General features: G+C 42.9%; 1 protein-coding gene across 5 annotated transcripts in view; it reads left to right on the top strand.

Moving 5' to 3' along the window:
• Positions 1 to 23260, top strand: part of LOC138259695 (cytochrome P450 2G1-like) — a 394952-nt gene that overhangs the window by 168888 nt on the left and 202804 nt on the right. For all 5 annotated transcript variants that reach the window (XM_069207584.1, XM_069207588.1, XM_069207585.1 and 2 more), the window contains exon 4: positions 4413 to 4573. In XM_069207584.1, the coding sequence (XP_069063685.1) occupies positions 4413 to 4573 (161 nt within the window). The remainder of the gene's footprint in view (positions 1 to 4412; positions 4574 to 23260) is intronic.

Below are 23260 nucleotides of genomic sequence, written 5' to 3'. Positions count from 1 at the left end.
GCAGTCTTGTGGTTTGTGATAGAATGAGGAGTGGTGGGTGCTGGGGCGGTATGCAGGACTGGAGTGTTTAGTGCTCAGGGGGGGTGTTGCTTCCTTACTAGAATCAATCCCTCTGATGATTCCAGTCAGGCCCTCAAGTTGCATGATGTCCAAAACCTTCTCCTCCCAGGATGTCAAGGGGAGGAGGTGGGGGTCACCGCCAGTCTTCTTGAGGGCAATGTTGTGCCTGGACGCCATGGAACGGACCTTCCCCCTGAGGTCGCTCGACCACTTACTAATGTCCGCCCTTGTACGTGGGTAGCTGCCAACTGCGTTCACCCTGTCGACGATCCTCTGTTAAAGCTCGGTTTTCCTGGCCATAGATGTTTGCTGGACTTGAGCTCCCATCAGTTGTGCCTGGACTGATGATCTCGTCCACCATGACCTGCAACTCATTGTCGGTAAAGCATGGGTGCTTGTGGCTTGACATGTTGTGGAGGTGCGTGTTATGCGTGTGAGGTGCAGTGTGGGCGGCTGATTGTTGTGGGGGTGTGTGCAACTTGTAAAATAAATGCTCAATGTACAGTGGTTTGTGGGTCGTGTATCTCTGGGTTGTAGTATTCGCAAGGGTTTTGAGGGTGTGTGTATTATAGTGCGGTGAACAGGTGTGTGTGGTTGTGTGTATGTGTTTCAGGTGTGAGGTATTCGACCTGTCCAATCTGGTGTTGCCTTCTACTGGCGGTGATTTTCTAGCCTGCCGCGGTGCACACCGCCAATGGTTTCCCACGTGCATTTTCCGCTGTTCTGAAATGTGACTCATAATATGGTGGCCGGAATGGTGTCGATGTCGGGCATAGCAGACGGACAGTTGCTCTTTCGCCTTCAGTGTCACTGGCGGTGTTGGATTTCTGGCTGTGTTTCATCGGCTTGGTGATTGTGACTCGTAATACGGTGGCCACCGTACCGCTAACACTGGCGGGATGGTGGCGGGATTTTCCATGTCGGTCTTGCCCGAAGATCACCAAACTTGTAATGAGGGCCCTAGTGTGATTGACAGCCGCACTCATCGCTGTCTGAGGTGGTGGAACACAAACAACCTGTTAATAGGTTGGGGTGCTCATCTAAAGAATATCACAGTCCAAGGTCTCTGGGATACCAAACACTGGGGTCTCCACATCAGCTACCGAGAGCTTCAGGCTGTTCGTCTACGGTTGAAAGCATTCACCCATCACCTGGTCTGCAAGGTTGTCTTGATCCAAAGTACAACATGAAAACCATGTACTGTTTACAAAAAAAACAGTTTTCACACCTACCCCAGACAGTCTGGCATAGGGCTCACTGTCACAACATCCATCTGTTAGCTGAACATCTGCCTGGAACACACAACAATTTTGCTGACTTTTTCAGCAGGATGCAGCAAGTCCACAAGTGGGAACTCATCCCCTACTTCCAAAAATGGGGGTTTCCAGAGATTGATCTGTTCGCAGCAGTGAACAATGCAAAATGCCCAAACTTCGCCTCCAGGTTCCGACACCCCCGATCCAAAGGCAATGCTGTATGGATTAACTGATCGGGGATATTTGCTTATGCTTTTCTGCTGCTCCCTCCTCTTCTGTTTCTGGTTTGGAAGCTCAGGCAAACATCCCTCACACAAATACTAGTGGCTCCTACATGGGATGACAACCCTGGTTCACAACCCTTGTTGATCAGTAGTTCCTCATGAGAAACGTTTCCTTCTCACTCAGAACCATGGAGAGGGCACCCAGGTTGCAAGGAACTCCATCTAGCAATTTTGCCCTTGAGGTCATAGAGTTTGGTTATCTCAAACTCCCATCTGAATGTATGGCCATTCTTGAAGAAGCATGTAGACCCACTACTAGAGCATGTTATGCAGCAAAATGGAAGAGTTTTGTGTGTTACTGTCATAACAACAATATCAATCCATTTAATGCAGCAAATCGAAACATTGTTTATTACCTATAACATCTACAATGCTCTGGCCTTGCATTTGCATCCATACACTTACATTTAGCAGCGGTTTCTGCCCACCTTCAAAACAGACATCTGTGTTTGTTTAAAATAACAATTATAAAAGCATTCATGAAGGATGATAAAAGATTAATTCTACAGCGAGTTTCTCCAGCACCTGCATGGAATCTTAACATTGTTCTCACAAGACTTAAGGTTCTCTGTTCAACCCATTACACAATTGCTCCCTCTAATTTCTGTCTTGGAAGGTTGCTTTTCCCATTGGCATCACTTCACTCAGGTGTGTCAAACCTTGGAAGAACCCTTCTTTCAACTACATAAAGATAGGATAGTACTTCACACTAACCTAAAATTCCTTCCAAAGATGGTCTCCCACTTCCACCTTATTCAGGGGAATTGCTTGTGTTCTTCCCTCACCCAGAACCAGTTGCAGAAAGGGATCTGCATACATTAGATGTTAAGAGTTATTATGTATTACATTGATAGAACAAAAAAATTTCGTAAAAGCAAAACAAAAACTTTTAGTTGCTTTTTCGCCCCCTCACAAATGAAAGCCCATTTCTAAATCCGGGATGGCTAGTTGGGTAGTTAAATGTATGCAAACATGTACATTAAAGTCAAAAGAACCCTGCCTGCACCTCCTCAAGCACATTTGTACTTGCAAAAATAGGGAGGCTTTCCTGGGCAATATAGCTATAGCTGATAAATGTAAAGCAGCTACATAGTCTACACCACATACCTTTGCTGAACACTATTGTGTGGATATTTCAGCACGCCAACAAGAAAATGTTGGTCAGGCAGTGCTACAGACACTTGAAAGACTTATTCGAAGAAAACCAACTTCCACATTTCTGGACCCAGCACTAGATGGCAGGAGTATGCAAAGCATGTGAATCTACAGCACTACATGCCACAAACAGATGCTTTCTGGGTAAGTAACATTTTCCTTAGTTGACTTCAGTTGCCAATCTCCAAAGTGTATTTTAAGGAACATTTATATCAATTCAAAAAGAGTTAATGATCACAAGACAAGGAAAAGTAATAGTTGGGTTGGAAATACGAACAGGCATTTGTGTAAAAAAATAAGTGTATTTTGGTAAATGTTGGGGTCAGATGTCTTCAGCAGTAAATACTGAAGGTAATAGGCAATATTAGAAGTTGATGCGCCATGGGTTGAATAACCACTTGTCACTTTGGTGCCATATCTCTGAAGAATCTTGGAAGACTTTTATGAGTGATCTATACCAGATTTACCTGTGTGATTTTTAACTGATATATTCACCTTTGAATCAGTAAAAACAGATAATTACTTTAAATGAAGCAAAAGAAGCAGGGCCTGATAACCTACAAGCAGTGGTAATTACGTTGAATTTTGAATGTTGGGCGAATATACTTACACATTGTGGTTTCCTAGGACAGGTCAGTTTCTCTCTTCTTGGATATGTGGGGTAATTAAACTAATATTTAAAAAGGACAATCCTGCGCTGCTAAAAATTATTCTCTAAATACCTTAATTGATATAGCAGCTAAAGTCTACTCGAAATCGCTTTTACAAAAGCTAAAACATCGAGTAGATGAAAATGACCTACTCCCATTTAACTAAGGGGGTGGCTTAGAGAGGGTCATACAACTATCAACAATTGATTTAGAAAGCAATTGAACAAAAAGGGAAATTTATTTTGGTGTTTCATAGATCTTAAAGCAGCATCTGACTTCGTAGATCAACATATTTTGTGGTAAAAGCGGTTGAAAATGCCCATCCTCTTAGGCTTCTTGGAAGTTTAAATCAATTGCATTATGATAACTGCCTATCGTAGAAATAGATAAAATCGGGTAAAATCTCAATTGAAAATGGCCTATGGCAGGGATGTCTATTAGGTCCCTACCTTATGCTTTCTCTTTTTAGCCAATCTAGTTGCAGTGTTTGCTAGTGTAAATTTATGCTCCCCAAAACTAGGAGAAATGTATATTCTGTGCCTGCTGTATGGTGTAAATATGGTTTTAATGGATCAAACACAAAAAGTAGCACGTTTCCTTGACCTCTAGCCCCTACTCACATCTCCTTCAGATAAAACAGATTAATGAATTCCTTTTTAACATTCTCCGACATTTTTAACCCAGCCCTCTTTCACTGTTTTACATCCAGCTTGTTATACTTGTAAAACTTCAAGCCATTGTGGCCGGTATAAATACATTAAATAGTACCAAAAACTAATTCAATAACACCAGACATTTGTAATATTTATGGAAGGTGTTTTTTTTTAAAACCACATTGATTCATTCATTAAATTACTTTCAGGACCAGTGTTAGATTCCTAAGAAAAAGGTAGTTTAACATGAAAGATGTAGCACACATGGTCAAGTGACCCCAATCATTGTGTTAAACTCTGATAAATGTATGTGAAGGCAATGCACATTTCATTTTTCTTTTGCTTATGTTCCAGGTCATCCTTTTGACCCCACCTTCTTTTTCAGTCGAGCTGTCTCCAACATCATCTGTTCTGTTGTCTTTGGAAATCGTTTTGAATATGAGGATAAAGAGTTTCTTGCCTTACTTGGTCTCATCAATGAAAATTTTCGCCTTGTTAACTCTTCCTTTGCTAAGGTAATTTCAATTTATATTTTGTAATGTTTGTAATGAGTTATGGCCTTATGTTAAGTCCAAACTACATCAGCTTAGATATTGTAACGCTCATGCAGGCCAATAGGATGAGCCATCAAGATACCATGCCTTTTTAGATATTCTACACCTTGCTTGCTGCTACAGTTCTACATTTGCTGTTGTCCTCTTTTGTACTGGTCACCAAGGTTTCCTGTTGTAATGCTCCTTTTGCTTGGGTCCATTCTGTATCCCCCTTCTGGCGTTTTCTTATCGTGGGAAACAGCAGTATAAGGTCAATTGCAAAATGCACGGTGGTGAATTAAGTTGAAAAGAAAACTGCATTTTCTATACTTGCTTGCCAGAAAAGAGGAAGGTTTGTGCCCAATTTCAAAATTCCATCCCGAGTTACCACTCTTATTCCCATAAAAAGTGTACCACATGTTTTTGTATGGACATAATACACTGGACAGGAATGGCCCAAAACTCAACCATGGCAATTTACTTTTTCACATGGATTTGACATGAGGGAATACAGCAGTAGCTTGCCCGTGGTCAGCCAGCACCTGTGTAACCCTGCTGACCTAGGACATTTTTAAAAAATAGACGATCATGGAATACAATGAGATGTCACTTGCATGGATTCTACCATTTTCTGGAAGCTGCGTACCTTGCAAATGTAGCTTAAAAGCACACTTTGCTCACCTTTATATGCTGAAAAACATAAACATTTGTGTCTTATTGCAAAATTCCTTCTTTCCTGCATGCTGACTTTCTCCTCTTGAAAATGGTACAATAATTTATGAGTGAGCATATTGTAACGGACAGTCACAAAGAAAAACATACCCATGTCAAGTACCTTTTTTAGGAGTTACATTTTGTTAATTTCAGATAGATTTTATTATATTTTCATGTTTAACAGAAGATGCACTAATCCAAAATCCCATAGAACTTCTTCAGAAGCCCTTCCTCCCCTCCCCCTTCTCTCTGTGTCTCGATGTTCTCCCCTTTCTCTTATAACCCTCCTTTCTCGTTTCTTCCTTTTCGCTTTTGGCTGGTTCTGGTATATTAGCTTGGGGTTTCTTTTAAAGTATACTATGCAACCTACTCCTGAAAATGTATGCTCCTCTGACTGATGTTTGTGTACATGCAGCTTACCTTTTTGAGGAATAACATTTTTACCAATCTGCCATGCTAGATTGCTGCCTCGGTTGGCATGCACCGTCGGAACTGTATTACCTCAGACATTTTTGAAAACTTGAGCTAGAGGTTTCTTGCATGGATCCACGCAACTTTTCATGCACAGAATACCGTGCAACTATCAAACTACGTTTTAAAAAAATCAGTTTACTTTCATCGATGTGCTAGAGAAACCCAAAGTTTGTCACAAAATTATTGAGTTCACCTAAGCCATTAATAATTGCTCTGGACCACATTCGGTTCCATCTTTTTCTGTTTTTGCGTTCTATGCCACTAACGACATGGACCTGCCATAGGAAAGACAGCGTGGGTGTCGCGTGGTATTTACCTCTCTTATCTTTTTCTTGATTTTGATAGAAAGATGATAAGGTTACATAGTCTTATGTCATGCTGTCATTCTCAACGCTGCAATGGGATTTATAGAGGCGTACAGGCTAAAATGCTTAAAATTCAAACTGAATTCAGATCCCTATCGGTAGGCCAAGAATAACCTGACATAGCAAAGGCACAACAAGAGAAACACCCTGGGTGTTGCAATGCCACAATGTAAAATCTATACTTACCTTTAGATATTGTCCTGAAAGTCTCTGCCATCCTGGCTGCCGACACTTAGAGACGCTATCTGGGATTGGGTTGATACAGAGGGCCTGTTAACAAGTGGTAATATGGTTTTGAGCAAACTTTAGTTTGCGTCTGAAAATTAGAGTAAAGCGGGTGTACTCCCACGATTTTCGGCAGTTGAAACTGGCATAAATTACCAGTTAAACAGCAGGTATGTGAATTTCGTGCAACTTGGGATAGGTTACTGGTAGAACATTATTCCTCACTTCGAGGTGCTCAACCCATAATGTGCTGAAAATTACGTACCTGCTAATTTGTGTACCGTGCGCAATTGCAAATTAGTGAGATAACAAAAATTACAATGTATGATTCCTGTTTAGAGAAAGAAAAAAAAATGCTCATTCACCAACGTAGTGCCATAATGTAAAAATTACTCGCCTTTCTTTATGCCCGTAAACAAATGCAAGAAAACAGTCATCTGAATGAACATATATGGGTTCCTCACATATGCCAATGAGCAAAGATATATGAGCATAGAAGAGGACAAAACATTTAGGTAAATCCCCTTTGATAACAGGGCTGATGTGGATGAATAGAATTAACTTCGTACTCTCTTAAAACTTAGAGATGGTGAACTGGTGTATAGGTGAATATGCAAAGTGTGCACTGAATGTTGGTTTTAGTCACAGAAGCAGCAGTAGCAATTGGGGGGGGCTATTTGGGAGTCATTGGGGCCAGCAGGCGACATGAAAACCTCCTAGGAAGATGAATACCCAGCCCCTCCAACCAAGGGTTCCCCTAGCGAAATAAAGATCTCTTCATGGATGGAAAAATAATACTTGTTATTGATCCAGTTGAAAGAGTCAAGCCCAAATCGCTAGGCAATGTTCCTACAAGCCAGCCATGAGAAGTTTCAGTCTTCTTGCATCTCGTCAGTATGGTGCAGCTTTAGCCCAAGGTACAGTGAGCTACTGTACCTATTCCAGTACATAAATGTGCTCATCACACTTAACCTTTTGAAAGCAGTGGATTACTGACTGACATCCACAACAATGCCTAAACCATGTGTGGAAGCCAGTGGTTCATTCATCGTGGTACTTTTGAAAATCCTTCTAGTGTTTACACCAGAAGGATTTTCTTTTCTTAAAACAAAGTTGGTACCCTCACATCCCAAATTCTTACTTTTTTTTTGCTGTGAAACACAGCACGCTGGCAAGAGATTAAATAAAGAGAAATCCAACCACTACATTAGGCATAGTATGCTTTCACTCTGATCAGTGCTTCGGGCATAACTCTGCCCCTTTGCACCAGCCTTTGCGGGAAAGGAGACGGTGTCCCCTTTCCAGCAGTACCTCTTCCAAGTGGATTCCTACTTGAGGACCGCCCAGTATTTTGATCTCCAAAAGGGGATCTTTCCACTTCACACCAGGCAGAATTGGAGCGGCCCCAGACATAGGTAAGTGCTCCCTCGATTTAAAAAATAAAAGTGTAATAGTCCGTAAACACTCCAGGGAGTGTCTAAACGTGATCACCCCTCTCAAGAAGGTAAAAAGTTGACTATACACCAAACCTTTTTTTAGAGGGGGCTGCCCAATGCCAGGGCGTTCTGCCACCACCACTAAAACGGCCTTAATAGTTTTTCTTCACCTATCAGGAGGCAAGTGGAGGTTTACCCCTAATCCTCCCAACCAGTTGCCAGAGAAAAAAGGTAAAAAAACAAAAGATGGGCTGGCTAAGCACAGTCATCACGCTTTGACCCCCACCCCAGAGTGGTCCCAGCAGTCTTCAAGCTCTGTGGTTTTGAACCCATGTGAAGCTGTTGTGTCAGAGAGTTAACATTAGATTATCCATGATCATTTCTCTTGACATTTCAAGGCAGTGGTTTCATTGACTGAGCAAATGGGAAGAGCGATAAAAGGAGTCCCTGCTTTGTCAAATGCTTAGTTAACATTTGCTTTCCTGAGAGCCTGCATAGTCCAACTCACTTACATGCCATATATTCATCTTCTGTTCAGCAACCAATAATCAATGTATTGCAGTTCTTTTTCAAGCCAACAGTAGGTTAAGGACTCCAAATCTATAGTGCACTTTCCCCTGTAAAAAGATATGTGTAGGCTCAACAGTCAGTGCCTATTGTACCAATCTAGGCATGGGAAGCAGATTCATATTTTAGCTATTTTGTGTGTGTACCAAGGTCCCAAATGCCGCAGAAGACTTTGAGTCCCCTGCTCAGGGTCCTTAAAATTATCAATGTATACTCTATCAGTGGTTCCCAACCTTTTGACTTCTGTGGACCCCCACTTTATCTGTAACGGAACCCGGGGACCCCCACTGAATCATTATTGGAATCCAGGGACCCCCCCAGTGAGTCATTACTGAAAGCTGGGGACCTAATCTGTTAAAATTCTTACATTTTTTAAGCAGTCACGGACCCCCTGAGGATGCTTTGCGGACCCCCAGGGGTCCCCGGACCACAGGTTGGGAACCACTGCTCTATATAATGGGATACAGCATGGTTGTTTTATGTTTTTTCGATGCAGAGATATAAAGTCGGCTGCCCGTCTTTTTGCAACTGCAAGGATCTAACACGTGGCCATTTGGATCTAGTGTGTGACCCTGCTTGCCTTACTTAGGGGTGAGTGTCCACTCATATGTGGGAGATCTTCATCATTAAGATATATGTATCAATTCTAAACGTTAATCAACTATTTCTTACCTTCTGTATTGATTTGAACAGTGCCAAAGCCCCCTTGTAAGTAAGAGGTTTTTTTGACTGCACTTGGGGTGTCTGTCACTTGGTTGGTCTTCTCCTTTCTTATTACCAAGTTGGTAGTTACTATATCTTGGACACCGAGGCCTCTACACAAAATCCTCATCAACACTTGGTCCCACTGGCTAAACATTTATGTTTCTGTTGTAGGTGTCCTCTATATACTTTTGGTCCTGATGAGACCCCACATCGATTAGAGGGTCGAAATGTCATGGACTAGGCATAAAAGCAAAACTATAAAGTGACTTTTTGAAATGAATTAGGATGGTTAAATGGACATTGGAGTGTAAGGTCATTTTTTCTGCTTTGTAGGAAAACCTTGTTTTTCTGTTTTTCTATATGATGATTACAGTGTATATGTTGGTGAATGTAGGTTTCGCTCTTTTGGGACGCATTATAAACTTTTTCTGGGAACCTTATATAAATACTGCTTGAAGGGTCATTAGTTTTTGCCTTCTTCAATTTTGAACAAGAGGGGTAACAATTTGTTGTCATTCCTTTTGTTAGACGATTAATTGTAATTGCACTTGGCACTTAATTTAGAAACTTTTGTATTAATGGTAAGAAGCGTTGCTACTGTTAATTATTGTACGGCCCTGGTTCTTACGAGATAGGGCAGTCCTTGTTGTCATATATAAATTCCTCTGAAAATAGATGCATGCCTGACTCTAATACATATCTACTTAATCCGAGTCAAACATAGAAGTCTGTCTTTACAAATGTTACATGTATTGTCAAAAACCGTTATTAATACCTCCTTGCATATACACGTCTCCTACATGTGCATTAACAACATGGAGTTTTTTGTGTTAAAGATTTTCATGATTTAACAACCAGAGCAACTTCTTGTCAGGATTATAGCTAACTCTTCACAGTTCCCGTCTGTAAAGGTGTAGGATAATTAGTCTAATCTGTGAAACATCAGTCCTAGCATGCGTTTCTCATAGACAATGGCACTAATGAGTTTTGGGTAATGTGGTAAATCCCCCTCCAATCACCCTATCTCAGTATCTAGGTCGATGATAACCCAAGCCTGGAGAGCCATAATACGTTGTATTCTTTCCAAACAGAATCCCCAAATCAACACCTTAAAGTGTCCAACTCAAGGACCCATATATATTTTTTTTCTTATCTTTTTATTGATTGATTTTTCCTAAAAAAAATAAAAAAAAAGTGCAGTTAACGGAGTACTATTTGTTAGTCATTGTTACACATCCAAGACATTATCATCCCTTATTCAGTGCAATGAATCTTATGCAGGTTTTAATATGAGGCAGAAATCAGTTAAGAATGCAAGAAAAATATTAACGTATAATCGGTCAACAAACATAACGAGCCTGTGATCGCCAATTCAGAAAAATAGAGTGTGTGTGGATGTTAATGTATAAGGACCAGTGCCCTTGGGGGCAAGCTCCTTGGTGAGGGGCTAAGACCAAATCAGGTGGAGGCAGTGAGTCAAGCAGAAAGATGTGAGTTGGTCAGGCATTCTGATCTGGGTGTGTCTGTATTTCATACAGTCCCATACCATGGTATGTCTGTCTGTGTTAAGATAACTAAATGTAATTGTCAGTGCCGGATGATGGCTCTTATTCATGGAAGTCTGGCGGTTCCTACTTTTGCCAGAAGCCCATCCCATCATGTGTATCCGGGCTTCTTGGCCTCCCAGTGCACTCAGGCCCGATAATGCATCAATTTCTACAGTGGCCCACTTGCGTAGGTCTCTCATCCATTCCTTAAGTGGTGGGGGCCATCGACGCCAGGGCCAGTTGAATACATTTAAAAACATGTTTGGTCTGTTTCTTTGTGTGTGCATTAGTAGTCCTCAAAAGCAAGTTTCTATTTCCTTAGGGACCAGTATCCCCGCTAGGTTGGATAGTCTGCTCAGTAGAGCCTCCCAGAACTGACTATGACCTGACAAAGACACACCATATGGAGATAATCTGCCTCGGTGCACCTACATACATGGCATTGCATCAACGCACCTGGGTACATTTGTCCTATCTGCTTGGGGTGAGATATGTGTGTTGTAGGTAGTTAAATTGTGTGGACCGTAGTCCTGAGATTTTAGAAATTATGATCATGTTTCTAAAGGTTTGCTCCAACCTGCCTGTGGGCTATTTATGGCCTACATACTCCTCAAGCTATTCCCTGAGATCTCTTAGCAGTGTGTCCAACGTCTGCAGAAGAGTAGCTTGCAGACAAGTAACCACTTATTTGGCGTGCCATGTGTAAATATTACCTGTAGCGGTGACAGTCATCAGGGCACCCTGTCCAGCTATCCAAGTGGCTGCCGTTTGCTGTGTCTGTGTGTAATACATATAAGGAATTGACTTGCACCCAGCTTATGTCCCTCTCAAAGGTCCTCAGATGATCTCCGGCTCCGTTCTGTGAACATGTCATACCAAACCTGCATACCTGCCTGGTTCCGGGTGGTTCCAGGGGGTCATGAATCACTGCCAATCTGTCTCATCCTGGCAGGAACCACAGGAACTGTTCAGGTGGATGTGGAGGGGGGGTCAGTTTTTTATGCACATTTTCCTTACAACACAATTTTGTCACTCTCATTAGAGTGTGGTCCTCTTCTGGTCATTTGTCAGTGCTCAACTCCCAATTAAGAATTGTGTACTCAGTTAACTGTGCCTTGACGTCTAACATTTCCAAGGCTCATGGCATTGCCAGTCACCGTAGGCCTTTTCCTCATTCCAAAGGGGTAAGTAAAGATTGTAGGTCTCCACATAAGGACCTCTGCAGCACAACCATTAGCACTACAAAGAAGTACAGTAGTCTGGACAGTATCAGCAGTTTGGCCACACCAACACACCCTAGAATGGATAGTGGTAGTTGCGACCAGAATGGCAGGGTCTGTTTAGTCGATGTTAATGCCCTGCTGAGATTGCCATCAAATAAATCCTTCTGGTCATGGTCTATGCTGCGTAGCTCTTTGGTCTGCTCTGGCTTGCATCAGTTGCTGCTCAGCCCGGTCGTCAGTCAGGGATTGGAGATTGAGCGCACATATTCGCCTCTCAGTCACTGTTAATTCCCTAGCCTGACATCTACTTTACCTCACATGTTGTTTTAATGCAGAGGCTGCGGAGCACCACCTTGAATACAACCCACTCCACCATGGTGTCCATTGCAGTGCCCCCATTCACTGCAAATTACATTTCTATGTGATCTGAGACATTGGAGCGAACTGTGGGGCCATGCAGCGCCTCTTGGTATAGTCTCCACCCAAAGATGATGGACATGAGCGGCCCCAAATGAAGGTTAATTTAAGAGGGAAGTGCTCTAGGAGAGTGCAGCCCTGATATTCCATGTCAGGCACCCCGTCTGCCGTCACTGTGTTACAATAAAATATGTCAATATGCATGTGAAGTGTAGGTAGCCCCGAATAGCCCAGAGTAGAATGAGATGGATTCAGGATGTAAGGTTCAACACTGGTAATATATCTGGTTATCACTTGCCTAATCCGGAAGGCTTCGAATGACAACCAGGGGTTGTGTTCCTTCCAAAGGAGGGATACAGTGGTCTTGTATAACATCTGGGACACAGTTCAAATCCTCTCCTCACATGCAGGGAGCATATGCATCTTTTAATAAGGGTGGGGTCAAAGTGGTTACAAAGGTAGCTAATCCAGCATTCGTGGTGTATATGAGCTACAAATAAGATGAGAGCCCTTGAGGACCACATACCTACCCTGCTGATCACCCCTGGTGAAGCTCAAACAGGATTGGGACCCATGGAACCACCCATATTATCACTCTTTGGCATAACTTGAGTAGGTGATGCCAACCAGTAGACTGTGCAAGCGTTTTTGCAGTTTATCCAACTCAGGAAAGGTTAAGTGCATTTTCTAAAGGCATGTGAAGTGGACGTGTTGCCTCTTCAGGTAACTTTGTATTCTGTAGTGCTTTGTAGGGGTATCCATGCGCCTAATGTTTCAAGACAGAACAGTACAGCGGGTTGAGCCACGTCTATCAATCACTGCATGATTTCATAGGAGGGGACCTCTCTGTCAACACCCACCAATACCTGTTGAAAATCCCCCCTCCTTCAGGTAATCAGAGGACCATGAAGTTAATGGCAGACCCCCCATCTCCGCTAGAGCAGTGTTCATCAACCCAGGTAGGTAAAGCGCAGTGATTTAATTAGGGCAGGTAGCTGAAGGAACAATGTACCCAAGTCATATGAACTCTCAGTGGTCATGTGGGAGACAATGGGGCTGTGACTTAAGGTCGCCATGGCATTCTCAGTATCCATCCTATCATCTCCCGAGTGGTGAACCTTGTTGATGCTCGATGTCCTTACTTGATGCCAAGATTCTAGTTCCTCGACGATGCTGGCATGTTTTTAGCAGCCTGCTCAGTGGTGGGTTTAGCCTGCGTTCTCTTTGATGTTTTATGTCTGCACCTCAGAGATTGCCACCTAGCCTTGTGATCTAGTTGATCATTTAGTCGTAGCTCCTCTTTCGATTCTAGACACATCTAGGCACCTTCTGGGGTAGTGAAGTACCTAGCGGTAGTGCCATCCATTACTAAAAAAGCTTGACTGGGCACATCAAGGAACTGGCGGAACTCTTTTTTGACTTCCACTGGCACATCTCTTCTGTACCTTCATCATGTAATCTGGAAATAGTGTACTTCACAGTTCTCAGCAGTCCAAGAGCCCCTGCTATGAGACACCTGTAGGATGGGATCCCTGTCCTGATAATTAAAGAGCTGCACAACCACTGGAGATTCCCTGGAAGCAGTGGACTGGTTGGGACTCTATGTGCTTGTTCTATGCAGAAGAAAGTGGATTACTTACTGACCCTCATCACTTGGGGTAGCTAGACTTTCAGATGTGCTGTGGCCTTCAACTCTCTCCGGTAGCCTAACAATGCATATATTATTCCAGTGTGAGCAAACATAAGCATCTTCCACCTCAGTTTTCAGGGATTGTATCTACTCTTGCAGTATCTATAGTTGTGCCTGCATATCCTGCACTGTCAGTCTCATTGCAGATATTGTGGATTCACTAGTTGCCACCTGTTCTGATAAGTTTCTATGGTCTGCTCAAATTAGCCCCAGTTCCAAGGCCACAGCATTGAATTTTGGTTTCAGTATAGCCTTAACATCCAGAATAGCTTGCAGGATAGCCTCACATTTGCTAGTGTGGTCCTTGAGTGTCAAAGCTACTGAGTCAGTGGTTGTAGGGGGCTCACTCGTCTCTGTTGTAGTGGAATTAATGTCTGCTTGTGCCCCACCCCCTTTTTGGGGCCTTAGTTTTGCCCATGGTAGCTCTAAAACCACCCTCTGAGTTCAGCATAGCACTTTGTATTTATTCTGTCTGTCTGCGTCGTGTTCAAGCTAGTCGTTCATGTACAGTTGAAGGAGGGGCAGCTGTAATCGTTGTTCATGGAGAGCCAGGGGAGCAAGAATCATTAATAGCCTCCATCCACTCTATAAAGGGCTTCAGATGAGTCAGCACAGCACCAGTTCGTAGCCTGGGCCTCCCCTCATGATAAATTACTACAAATCGTACCAATCAGGTCTGTGGCAATGAGCGAAGGGACTGCACTTGGTTAAGAAGGGCCTTCTTCTAGGTATGGATGTGTTGATGAGGGGGGAAGGCTGCTCCCTCAAGAGGGATCAGTGGAGAGCTCTTACTTCATGATGTCCAAAAGAACCGCAGCGAAAACTGTGCCTCTGCTGGTTCCCAAGGTCTGCTGTTACAGCTCTCTTCCTCAGGTTCCAAAAGGCAGCACCGGAGCCCAGGGGCAGCTGGTACCCTTTGAAAGTAGTGGAGCAAGTGAATTGCCCCACCACTGCTCAATATAAATAAAACACTTCCTCCCTCCAAAACCCCAAAGTAAACCACCCCTTCCCCCAGACGCCCAAACGCTGCCTCCCTCCAAAAGTCCAAATAAAAACATACCACTAAATCTTTTCATTGTCATTTTATTTTTGCCTGTCTGGCTGGCAGTGGACAGGAGGGAGGAGAGACTCTCCCACCGTCAAGAAGAAACTGCAGCTGCCCCTTCCTCCGAGTCGGTGTCTCAATGAGGGCTGATACTGTGGAGACGCCACCTGCACACAGCCTCCTGCACGTGGTGCCACCTCCTTGAACTCTCCACTAAGGGTCTGCCGCTGTGCTTCCCTCCTCAGCCGACCTCATGCAGGCAACGCAGCAGGCCTCGCCAAACTCTGTCTGCTTCTGCTCCCTTCTCAAGTTTCCGCTCCAACAGTACACAGCAGAGCATCTGTGCAGCCTATGTTAAGGAGTGTGTAAACAACTTCTGGATGGTGTTGGTGGGGCAAACCAAGAACAGCTTGTGGTAATGTGACTCACTTGTCTGCCATCTTGGACATGCTCAAGGACCCATGATGACACTGTGTGCCAGTAAGAGGAGAAATAAGCATATATTTGAATTTGGGTGTCTTAGCATAACCCAGCACCCTGCAGTACCTCAGGTGCCACATGTTCTGCACCTACATGTGAGCAACAGGGGGAAGTGATCCAACAATATTGTACCTCAGAATTTTCTGTCAACACAACTGCCATAGATTTTTCTATCAATAATTACGTATAAAATCTAGTTCATGGTGCAAACTATGTGGACTGAGTAGAAGGAGAATGTAGGGATCATGGAGAGTTGACTATGCCAAATGTCTGTCAGAGAGATAGGTGGTCCACCACCTCCTGCAGTGCTCTAGTAATTGTTGCTTGGGAATGTGGTTCCCATGGAGAATGTCTGTCTATGGTATCAAGCGTCCTACAGTCAAAATTACCTCTCAGATAATGCACATGTCAACATGTTCTACCCTACCCTAAAATAAGGTCATGTCAATATAATTTTATAGACAGATGTCCTTACAATCCAGAGCCCCAGACCCAACCATATATGTACCATTCTGAACTTGGTAAATTGAAAGTAGACCATGTGTGTGTAACCCATATCTCCTCTTCCATAGAGTGTGGTCAGACGTACTCTAGGGCACTCAGGTTGTGCTTTACTGTGAAAATAGTACTTTTGTATGCTTTGCACTAAGATCCATGAGACTTTGGACCAGGCAGGTCTGCGTGCAGGGGAACTGCTCACTTCATAGTGCCCACGCACACCAGGTGAGCTAGTTGGTGAACAGTGATGACATCTTTGTCATGACCTGAATACTTATTCATGAGCAGAATACACCTCCCTTGCAACCCAACCTTGAATTGGGGGCCATGAGAAATAAGTACTTCTTGGGAGGGAGTTATGAAGGGATCTCCAGTTAATAGATCCTGTTGGGAAGGAAGAATTGTTTACCGGTCCTCAGGTGGTTGCTGACTCATACGTTGGCTCATAAATAACAGAATAATCTTTCCTACCTGACTCCTTTGGTAGATGACTAAGATAGTGATTCCGCGAATATAGCGTAACTATTCTTCTGGAGATTGTCGTGAAAGGGCAAAGGGGATGAGGCTTAGCTGAAGCCCTGTAAGAGAAACTACTGTTAATTCTTTTTTGGCACGTACATGGAACAAATGATAAAACAGCATTGGGTTACCACCGAGCAGCTGTTCTTTCTAAAAGTATACTCTTACACACATGTCAGGTTCTAGGACTCTAACTCTCTTTGGGCTACTGATAGTTGTTTGGTTAGTGCATGAGTTCTATTAAACGTCTCAACAAGTCTCTCACGTATCCACTTCTACAATAAGATCTTGCTTTATACCTTAAAAGTGATCTACTTCAAAGAAGATTGATGCCTCCAAAGTGACAGGGCACTTTCACCGAATTTCCAGGAAAAACACTTGTAACAAATCAGCTTGACTGTATTGCTTTCACTAATTACCGAGCTGACAAAAATCTCTGGAATGCACTTCTCAGTTCAAAGAAGACATTTATTATTATTTCACTACAAGGTTCCTAAAAAAAAAAAAAAAAAAGGAGATTAGCATGTTGAAAGCACACGTTTCAAAATAGTCACAGCAATGAAAGGAAAACATACCAAAATGATTCTCAACTGCAATGTACACAGCAAATATATGTATTTATATTATACTGCAAAGCAAATAATGAAGTAAAAATTCATCACCGTAGGGCCTGCCAAGCTCTTCATCTTTCTCATGCCTGCAAGACGATGACCCCGTTCGACTGCGAGAAAGAGATCTCCACCCTCACGGGACAGATATCAGGCATTCGACGTCTAAAATCCTGACTGAGGACACTCACCCTCTCACTGTCGCACTGGGTCTTTTTATATCTTAAAGAACTGGATAAGAGGCTTTCTGGAAAAACCCCTCCCATCAAGAAGACATATTAAAAAATGCTGGCTAGTTTAGGTATGCTTTGAAAATAACACGTTGGGGTTTGGCGACAATCCCAAGGTGTCAAATCAAAACAAGGCAGTTCCCTGCCATCTGAATACATCCTTATCAATCAAAGCCCTTGGTGAGAAAAAGCACAAAAACAAGCACAGTTTACAATGTGGAAAAGTACGAGCAGATTTAACATGACAGTGTCTAATGCTACGATAAAGTCAATAGGCAGAATAAATCTAAGGCTAAACTGAATGCAAAATGTAGTCTGTAACTGGTGAACACTGGACAGCTAATCCAGGTGCAAAGTGGTGCAACACAAAGTCAGTGGTCAAAACACATATTTCACTACATTTCACCCTTTGATCAATGACTTTGTGTAAATTACAGATTGAAAATCTAATTCTCTCTTATTTAAAAAAAAAAGAAAACATTATAAGCAAATCAGATATGCATTATATACAGCAACATAGTGAAATGATAGAAGCAATCACTATAAAGCAATGGAAGTAGATTAACGTATTGATCTTATAAACAGTTAAACCAGACACACTTACAATGAAAAGACTGAAGCTTATATATTCTGATTGGGATAATAACTGATTGAATAGTGACTCTATGATAGCAAGTTGGTATAGAATTAGATGGAAACATCATGAGTTCTAATCATGTAAAGGTACACGGTCCACCTGTAAGGTTTGCTGGAATATGAGTGTTCCCATACGAGAATAGTCAGCCATCTGGCAGTTTTGCTTAATGAGACTGGCAGCAGTCATCAGATGATAACAAGCCATGGGTTAGTTCCAGTGGAAATGTAATCAAACAGGTTGACAGAACATCCATGGTACTCTGCATTTTTCCCATGCAGAACATTGATCTTTGAAGCTCATTTAGCGCTAAATGGATCCATAGGTTTTGTACTTTAAAAGCAGCAGGAGCGTTACACAAAGGTGAGCAATGAGGTTCAAGTTGGGGGTGCGGTTCCTCCACCGACCCCACACACAAACACCCGAAGGGAGACCACAAGGCACACTCATGGTCAATGGCAAGTCGTAGTAAGATCTGTAAAGGAAACAAGTATGATTTTTCTTGCAAATAACATTTGTCATCTGAAATGTGCTCCAATTTTTCCTTTCCTTGTTTTATAATCAGCAGGACATTATTGGGGCCCTTTGCTATAATTTCTGTGGGTTCTGGAGGGCCATTTGGGGATTCCATCCACACCTTAGCACTGGGGTTTTTTATCTGCTGAACTTCCCTTTCTTTGCACTGTCAGAAGGGCTGGGGTAGTCCCCTTCCTCACCAATCCTCCATAAACTGCACTTATGACAAGTTGGACAATTCTGTCTCCAATCTGTATGAATAAATACGCTTTTCCACTATTTAACAGAATAGCTTTGATTTCTATCTATCCTGGTAACTTTCATCCCCCCAATTGACCTTTGACTGTTTGACACAAGATCTCTCTTGTGTGTGCTGACAAATAGGACATTGCAAAATTACAGTTTTTATCAAATCTAGGGGAATGTGCATCCCTCTAATCTCTGCCCGCCTGTAAGTGGCTTTTTCTCCCAGGTGTCCACATTTCTGGTACGCCCCTTTAGCCATCCCCACCAAGTCAGAATTCTGGGTTGCCACTTCTGCCTCTGAGATTTTGTCTTTGTCGTCTGCAAGGGAATTGAACAAGCGTTCTAGTGAGTCAATGGGACAATGAGCATCTATTACTTTACTATGTTCTAACATTTCCCAAATTTCCTGCCACAACTCCTTGCTCCACACTTCCTTTGAATGAATGAACCAGTTATGTGCATGCCATGTGGGAAGCCAAATGGCTAATCTATTGGCAGTGGACCAAAAATCAGTATAAATATGACAAGTCCCAAGCAGCTCTTGCTTTACAGCTTGATACACAGCGTACAACTCTGCATATTGGCTACTTTTTCCTTCTTCTGTGGTGGTCAACAACTTTTCATTAACTGGATTGTATGACACTGCTTTCCAATTGTCCTTCTTCCTATAATGGCAAAAATTCTGGAGAAGCACGTGAACCTGCAATTGACCAGGCATCTTGAGCCACGATCATTTACATCCTTCTCAAATGGGTTTCAGAACCCATCACAGTACAGAATCGGCACTCCCTACTGTAACTGAATCGGCTCGGCAACTTCTAGATCAAGGTGATCATGCTGCTATTATCCTCCTTGATCTTAGTGCAGCATTTGACACTGTTGATCATACTCTTCTCCTTGATAGACTTTCTAAGATAGGGTTAGGAGGTCCAGCCCTTGCCTGGCTCTCCTCCTTCCTCACGGGAAGATCCTTTCAAGTTTTGGATCGCTCTTTTTTGTCTGACGTCAGGTCTCTATCTTGTGGAGTCCCGCAGGGTTCATCTTTAAGCCCCACCTTGTTTAACATCTATCTGTCATCCTTGGCCACAGTAGTCGCTCCTTATAACCTCTCTATGGTCACTTATGCTGATGACACGCAATTGGTGGTTTCCCTCTCTAGTAGTAGGGACTCCCCCTCTGCCAACCTGGCTGACTGCATGAAAGATATTGGGGACTGGATGACCCTGTCGAAACTGAAATTTAATGACAGCAAATTAGAGGTAATAATTATAGGTAATGGCGCCCCTACCACCCCTCTGGCTATGTCCTCTGAGGCTTTTAACAGCCTGCCTCCTCCAATAACACAAGTAAAAAGCCTCGGCTTTCTGCTTGACCCATGCTTAACTATGGAGCCACAAGCTAAAAGAATCTCCTCGATCTGCTTCGGCTTAATTAGAAGTGTCAGGAAGATTCTTGGACTTCTGCCATTCGCTGCCAGAAGAATTCGTGTACAAGCCCTAGTTCTCTCCCGCCTGGAGAACTCTCTATATCTTAGTTCTCCAGATTATGTAATAAAGAGGCTGCAGGTTACGCAGAACACGGCAGCTAGACTTCCCATGAATACCCCAAGGCATCTTTCCGTTAAACCAGCACTTGCAGCTCTTCATTGGCTCCCGATTAAGCAGCGCATGTAGTTTAAAGCTCTGTCTTGTTCACAGATCCTTACACAATAAGGGTCCCCTTTCCCTTAGAAAACTGATCTTTCTTTACTCGCCCCTTAGACCTCTTAGATCTCGTTCTTCTCGACAGGTTTACATCCCTTCGGTCAAGAGATCATGGGGAGGTAATTCGTTCTCCATCAGGGCTGCTCGGCTCTGGAATGCCCTGCCCTTTGAATGCCGTCAGGAATCCTCTGAACTTCTCTTTAGGAGGAAGTTGAAAACCATTCTCTTTCCCAGTTAATCTGCTTCCCCTGGCTCTTCTGACATTCATGGTGTACTTTAGCGCTGGGATGCCCCCGGGTAGCCATGCGCTCTACAAATCTATAAATCTAAATCTAAATCTAATCAATGTCTTTTGGTACCCATGTATTTGAATGAACCATTAGTAAACCAAACTTGCTTCCTATCCTCAGAAGACAAGAATTAAAATGGCACACTCCATTTCACTGGTGACTCTCTTACCTGTGGCACCTCCTGTACCCTCTCCTCATCCTGTACAGGAGCTTGTGACACCTGTTCATGTAGGGCTGCAGAGCCTGCCGGTCCTACTCGAGTACTTTCTTGTATGTACCAGATCCAGTGTATGATACTAGCCTCTTGTGCATGTCCTGTATGGTGAGATTTAGGTGAACTCATCACCCACTCCATGATTGGTATTTAAGGTTTCAGAATTACATTATGATCTAGGGTTATTTGCTCAGTATCCACTAGAGCTCACTAACAGACCAAAAGCTGTTTTTCAAAAGGAGTATAGCGCTCCCCAAAGTCAGGTAGTTTTCTAGTCCACTTCCCAGAGTCACCCTTGTCCTCCCCTGTTTTTGCCACATACTCCAATTTGCATATTGTCCCTGAACAGTTACATGTGTCAGAGTCACCAGATCCTCGGGGTCTGTGCACGTTCCCAACACTTCCACCACAAGACAGCTCCAATACTCTGATTAGATTTATCACAGAGTCTAAGAGAGTCCAAGTGGGGAAAAGGGGATTAGGACGGGAACAGCTGGGAAGGAGACCTGTAGGAAGCAAAAGGTTAAAACACAACATCAAAATTACATCTCATGAAATCAGTACCATGCTACAACTCTAAGCTTCGTCTTTTCCGAAAAACATGAACAACCCTAGAATAGTCCTAAAACTGACTCGGCTTTAGATGACCGAATACCTGAGGAGGAAACAGGAAAAGTTAAATAGGACTTTCAGATTCGAGTACTTTCTTTAGCATGAGAATCAGGAAACACTCTGAGCAATTTCTAAACAACCATATGAATCTCCTTTTAAGAATACATATCAGGAACACACAGCATTACATCTAGAACTCTGGTATTGTTGTGTTCATCTCAGAAAAAACATTGGGAAGTGAATTGCGCACATTGCAGATTTTTATATGAGTATTAAACACCATAAAGGATTGAGCACCATGAAATCACACAACGTAGATTCAAGGAATAAATCACGCAACGTGTCAACTTGAAATGCTACCAAGAAAATGTCTTAGAATAGTAGCGCACAGTAATTTACATTATTTATACACGAGGAAAGAATTGCGCGTCTTGCCGATACAAATGCCAAGAAATGGTAGCGCACAATGAACAATATGAAAAGCACTCAGGGAAAGAATCGCGCGTCTTGTCGATTCAAATGCCACCATGCAAATGCCAAGAAATGGTAGCGCACAATGAATAACATGAAAAAAACACTCAAGGAAAGAATTGCGCGTGTTGCTGATTCGAATGCCACCATGTAAATGCCAGAAAATGGTAGCGCACAATGAACAGCATGAATTACACACGAGAAGTGAATCGCGCGTTTCGCCGATTCGAATGCTACCATGTAAATGTCAAGAAAAGGTAGTGCGCAATGAACAACAAACTTAAATGCTCATGAAACGAGTTGCACGTCTTGCCAACTCGTAAAACATCATGTAAATGTCAAGAAATACCAGCGCGCAATGAACAACAATGTAATAACGAAGTCAAATCTTTATGGAATAAATTGCGCGTCCTCCCTATTTGCAAACCACCATACAAATGTCAAAAAATGGCAGCGCACAAGTAATCTGTTATTCATTTAAGAATTCAAATCAAGAATAGGAAAATTCTCGATTACGGTGTTGGGAAAATGTCCAAACACCGTCTTACCGCCTGGAAACAGTGATCACCAAGGAGAGATGAGTGTAGAAGACTGGAAAATCCAAATAGGCCGCCGGGACAGGAGCTCAGGAAGAAGCTGCTGCTCTGCACCGGGACCTCTGAATAGTGAGCACTGGAAGTTGGGCTGACTCTCTTTTATAGAGTCTTGGCCCAGCCTAGAACTACGCCCACGCCCAGGCATGTTGCAGGGAAAGTCTCTAGAAGGCCCTGGAAAGGGACCACACCCTAACACACTCTGAATGTCTGCAGCAATACATTGCAAATGTACAGTATTTATAAACACCTTAAAAATGAATCTTTTGGAAGGAATTCTGCAATGCAAAAGGTTAAACAATAACATATCATCACAATGCATAAATTACATTATCTGGCGAGTGTTGGGTTTTTGCATTCTAGATGCCCGTAGAGCGCGCACTGTCCTGGTGTTGACAACATGTAACTCAATGTCTCCCTCTTGCACTGGCCACAAGTCTAAAGTCTGTTGAATTATTTCATTTGCCAAATCAAAAGCATACTGCTGCTCTTTACTCCATTCAAACTCATGTGTTTTCCTGGTTACTTTGTACCAAAGGGTTAAGATTTTACTCAGATGAGGGTAATGCTGTTTCCAAAAATCAAACAATCCCATGAAACTCTGTCTCTTGCTTAGTGCGAAGAGTAGCGAACTCCAAAATCTTTTG

Source organism: Pleurodeles waltl, chromosome 9 (assembly GCF_031143425.1).
Source record: "Pleurodeles waltl isolate 20211129_DDA chromosome 9, aPleWal1.hap1.20221129, whole genome shotgun sequence".
NCBI classification, from domain to species: domain Eukaryota; kingdom Metazoa; phylum Chordata; class Amphibia; order Caudata; family Salamandridae; genus Pleurodeles; species Pleurodeles waltl.
This window is presented reverse-complemented; position numbering and strand designations above follow the sequence as displayed.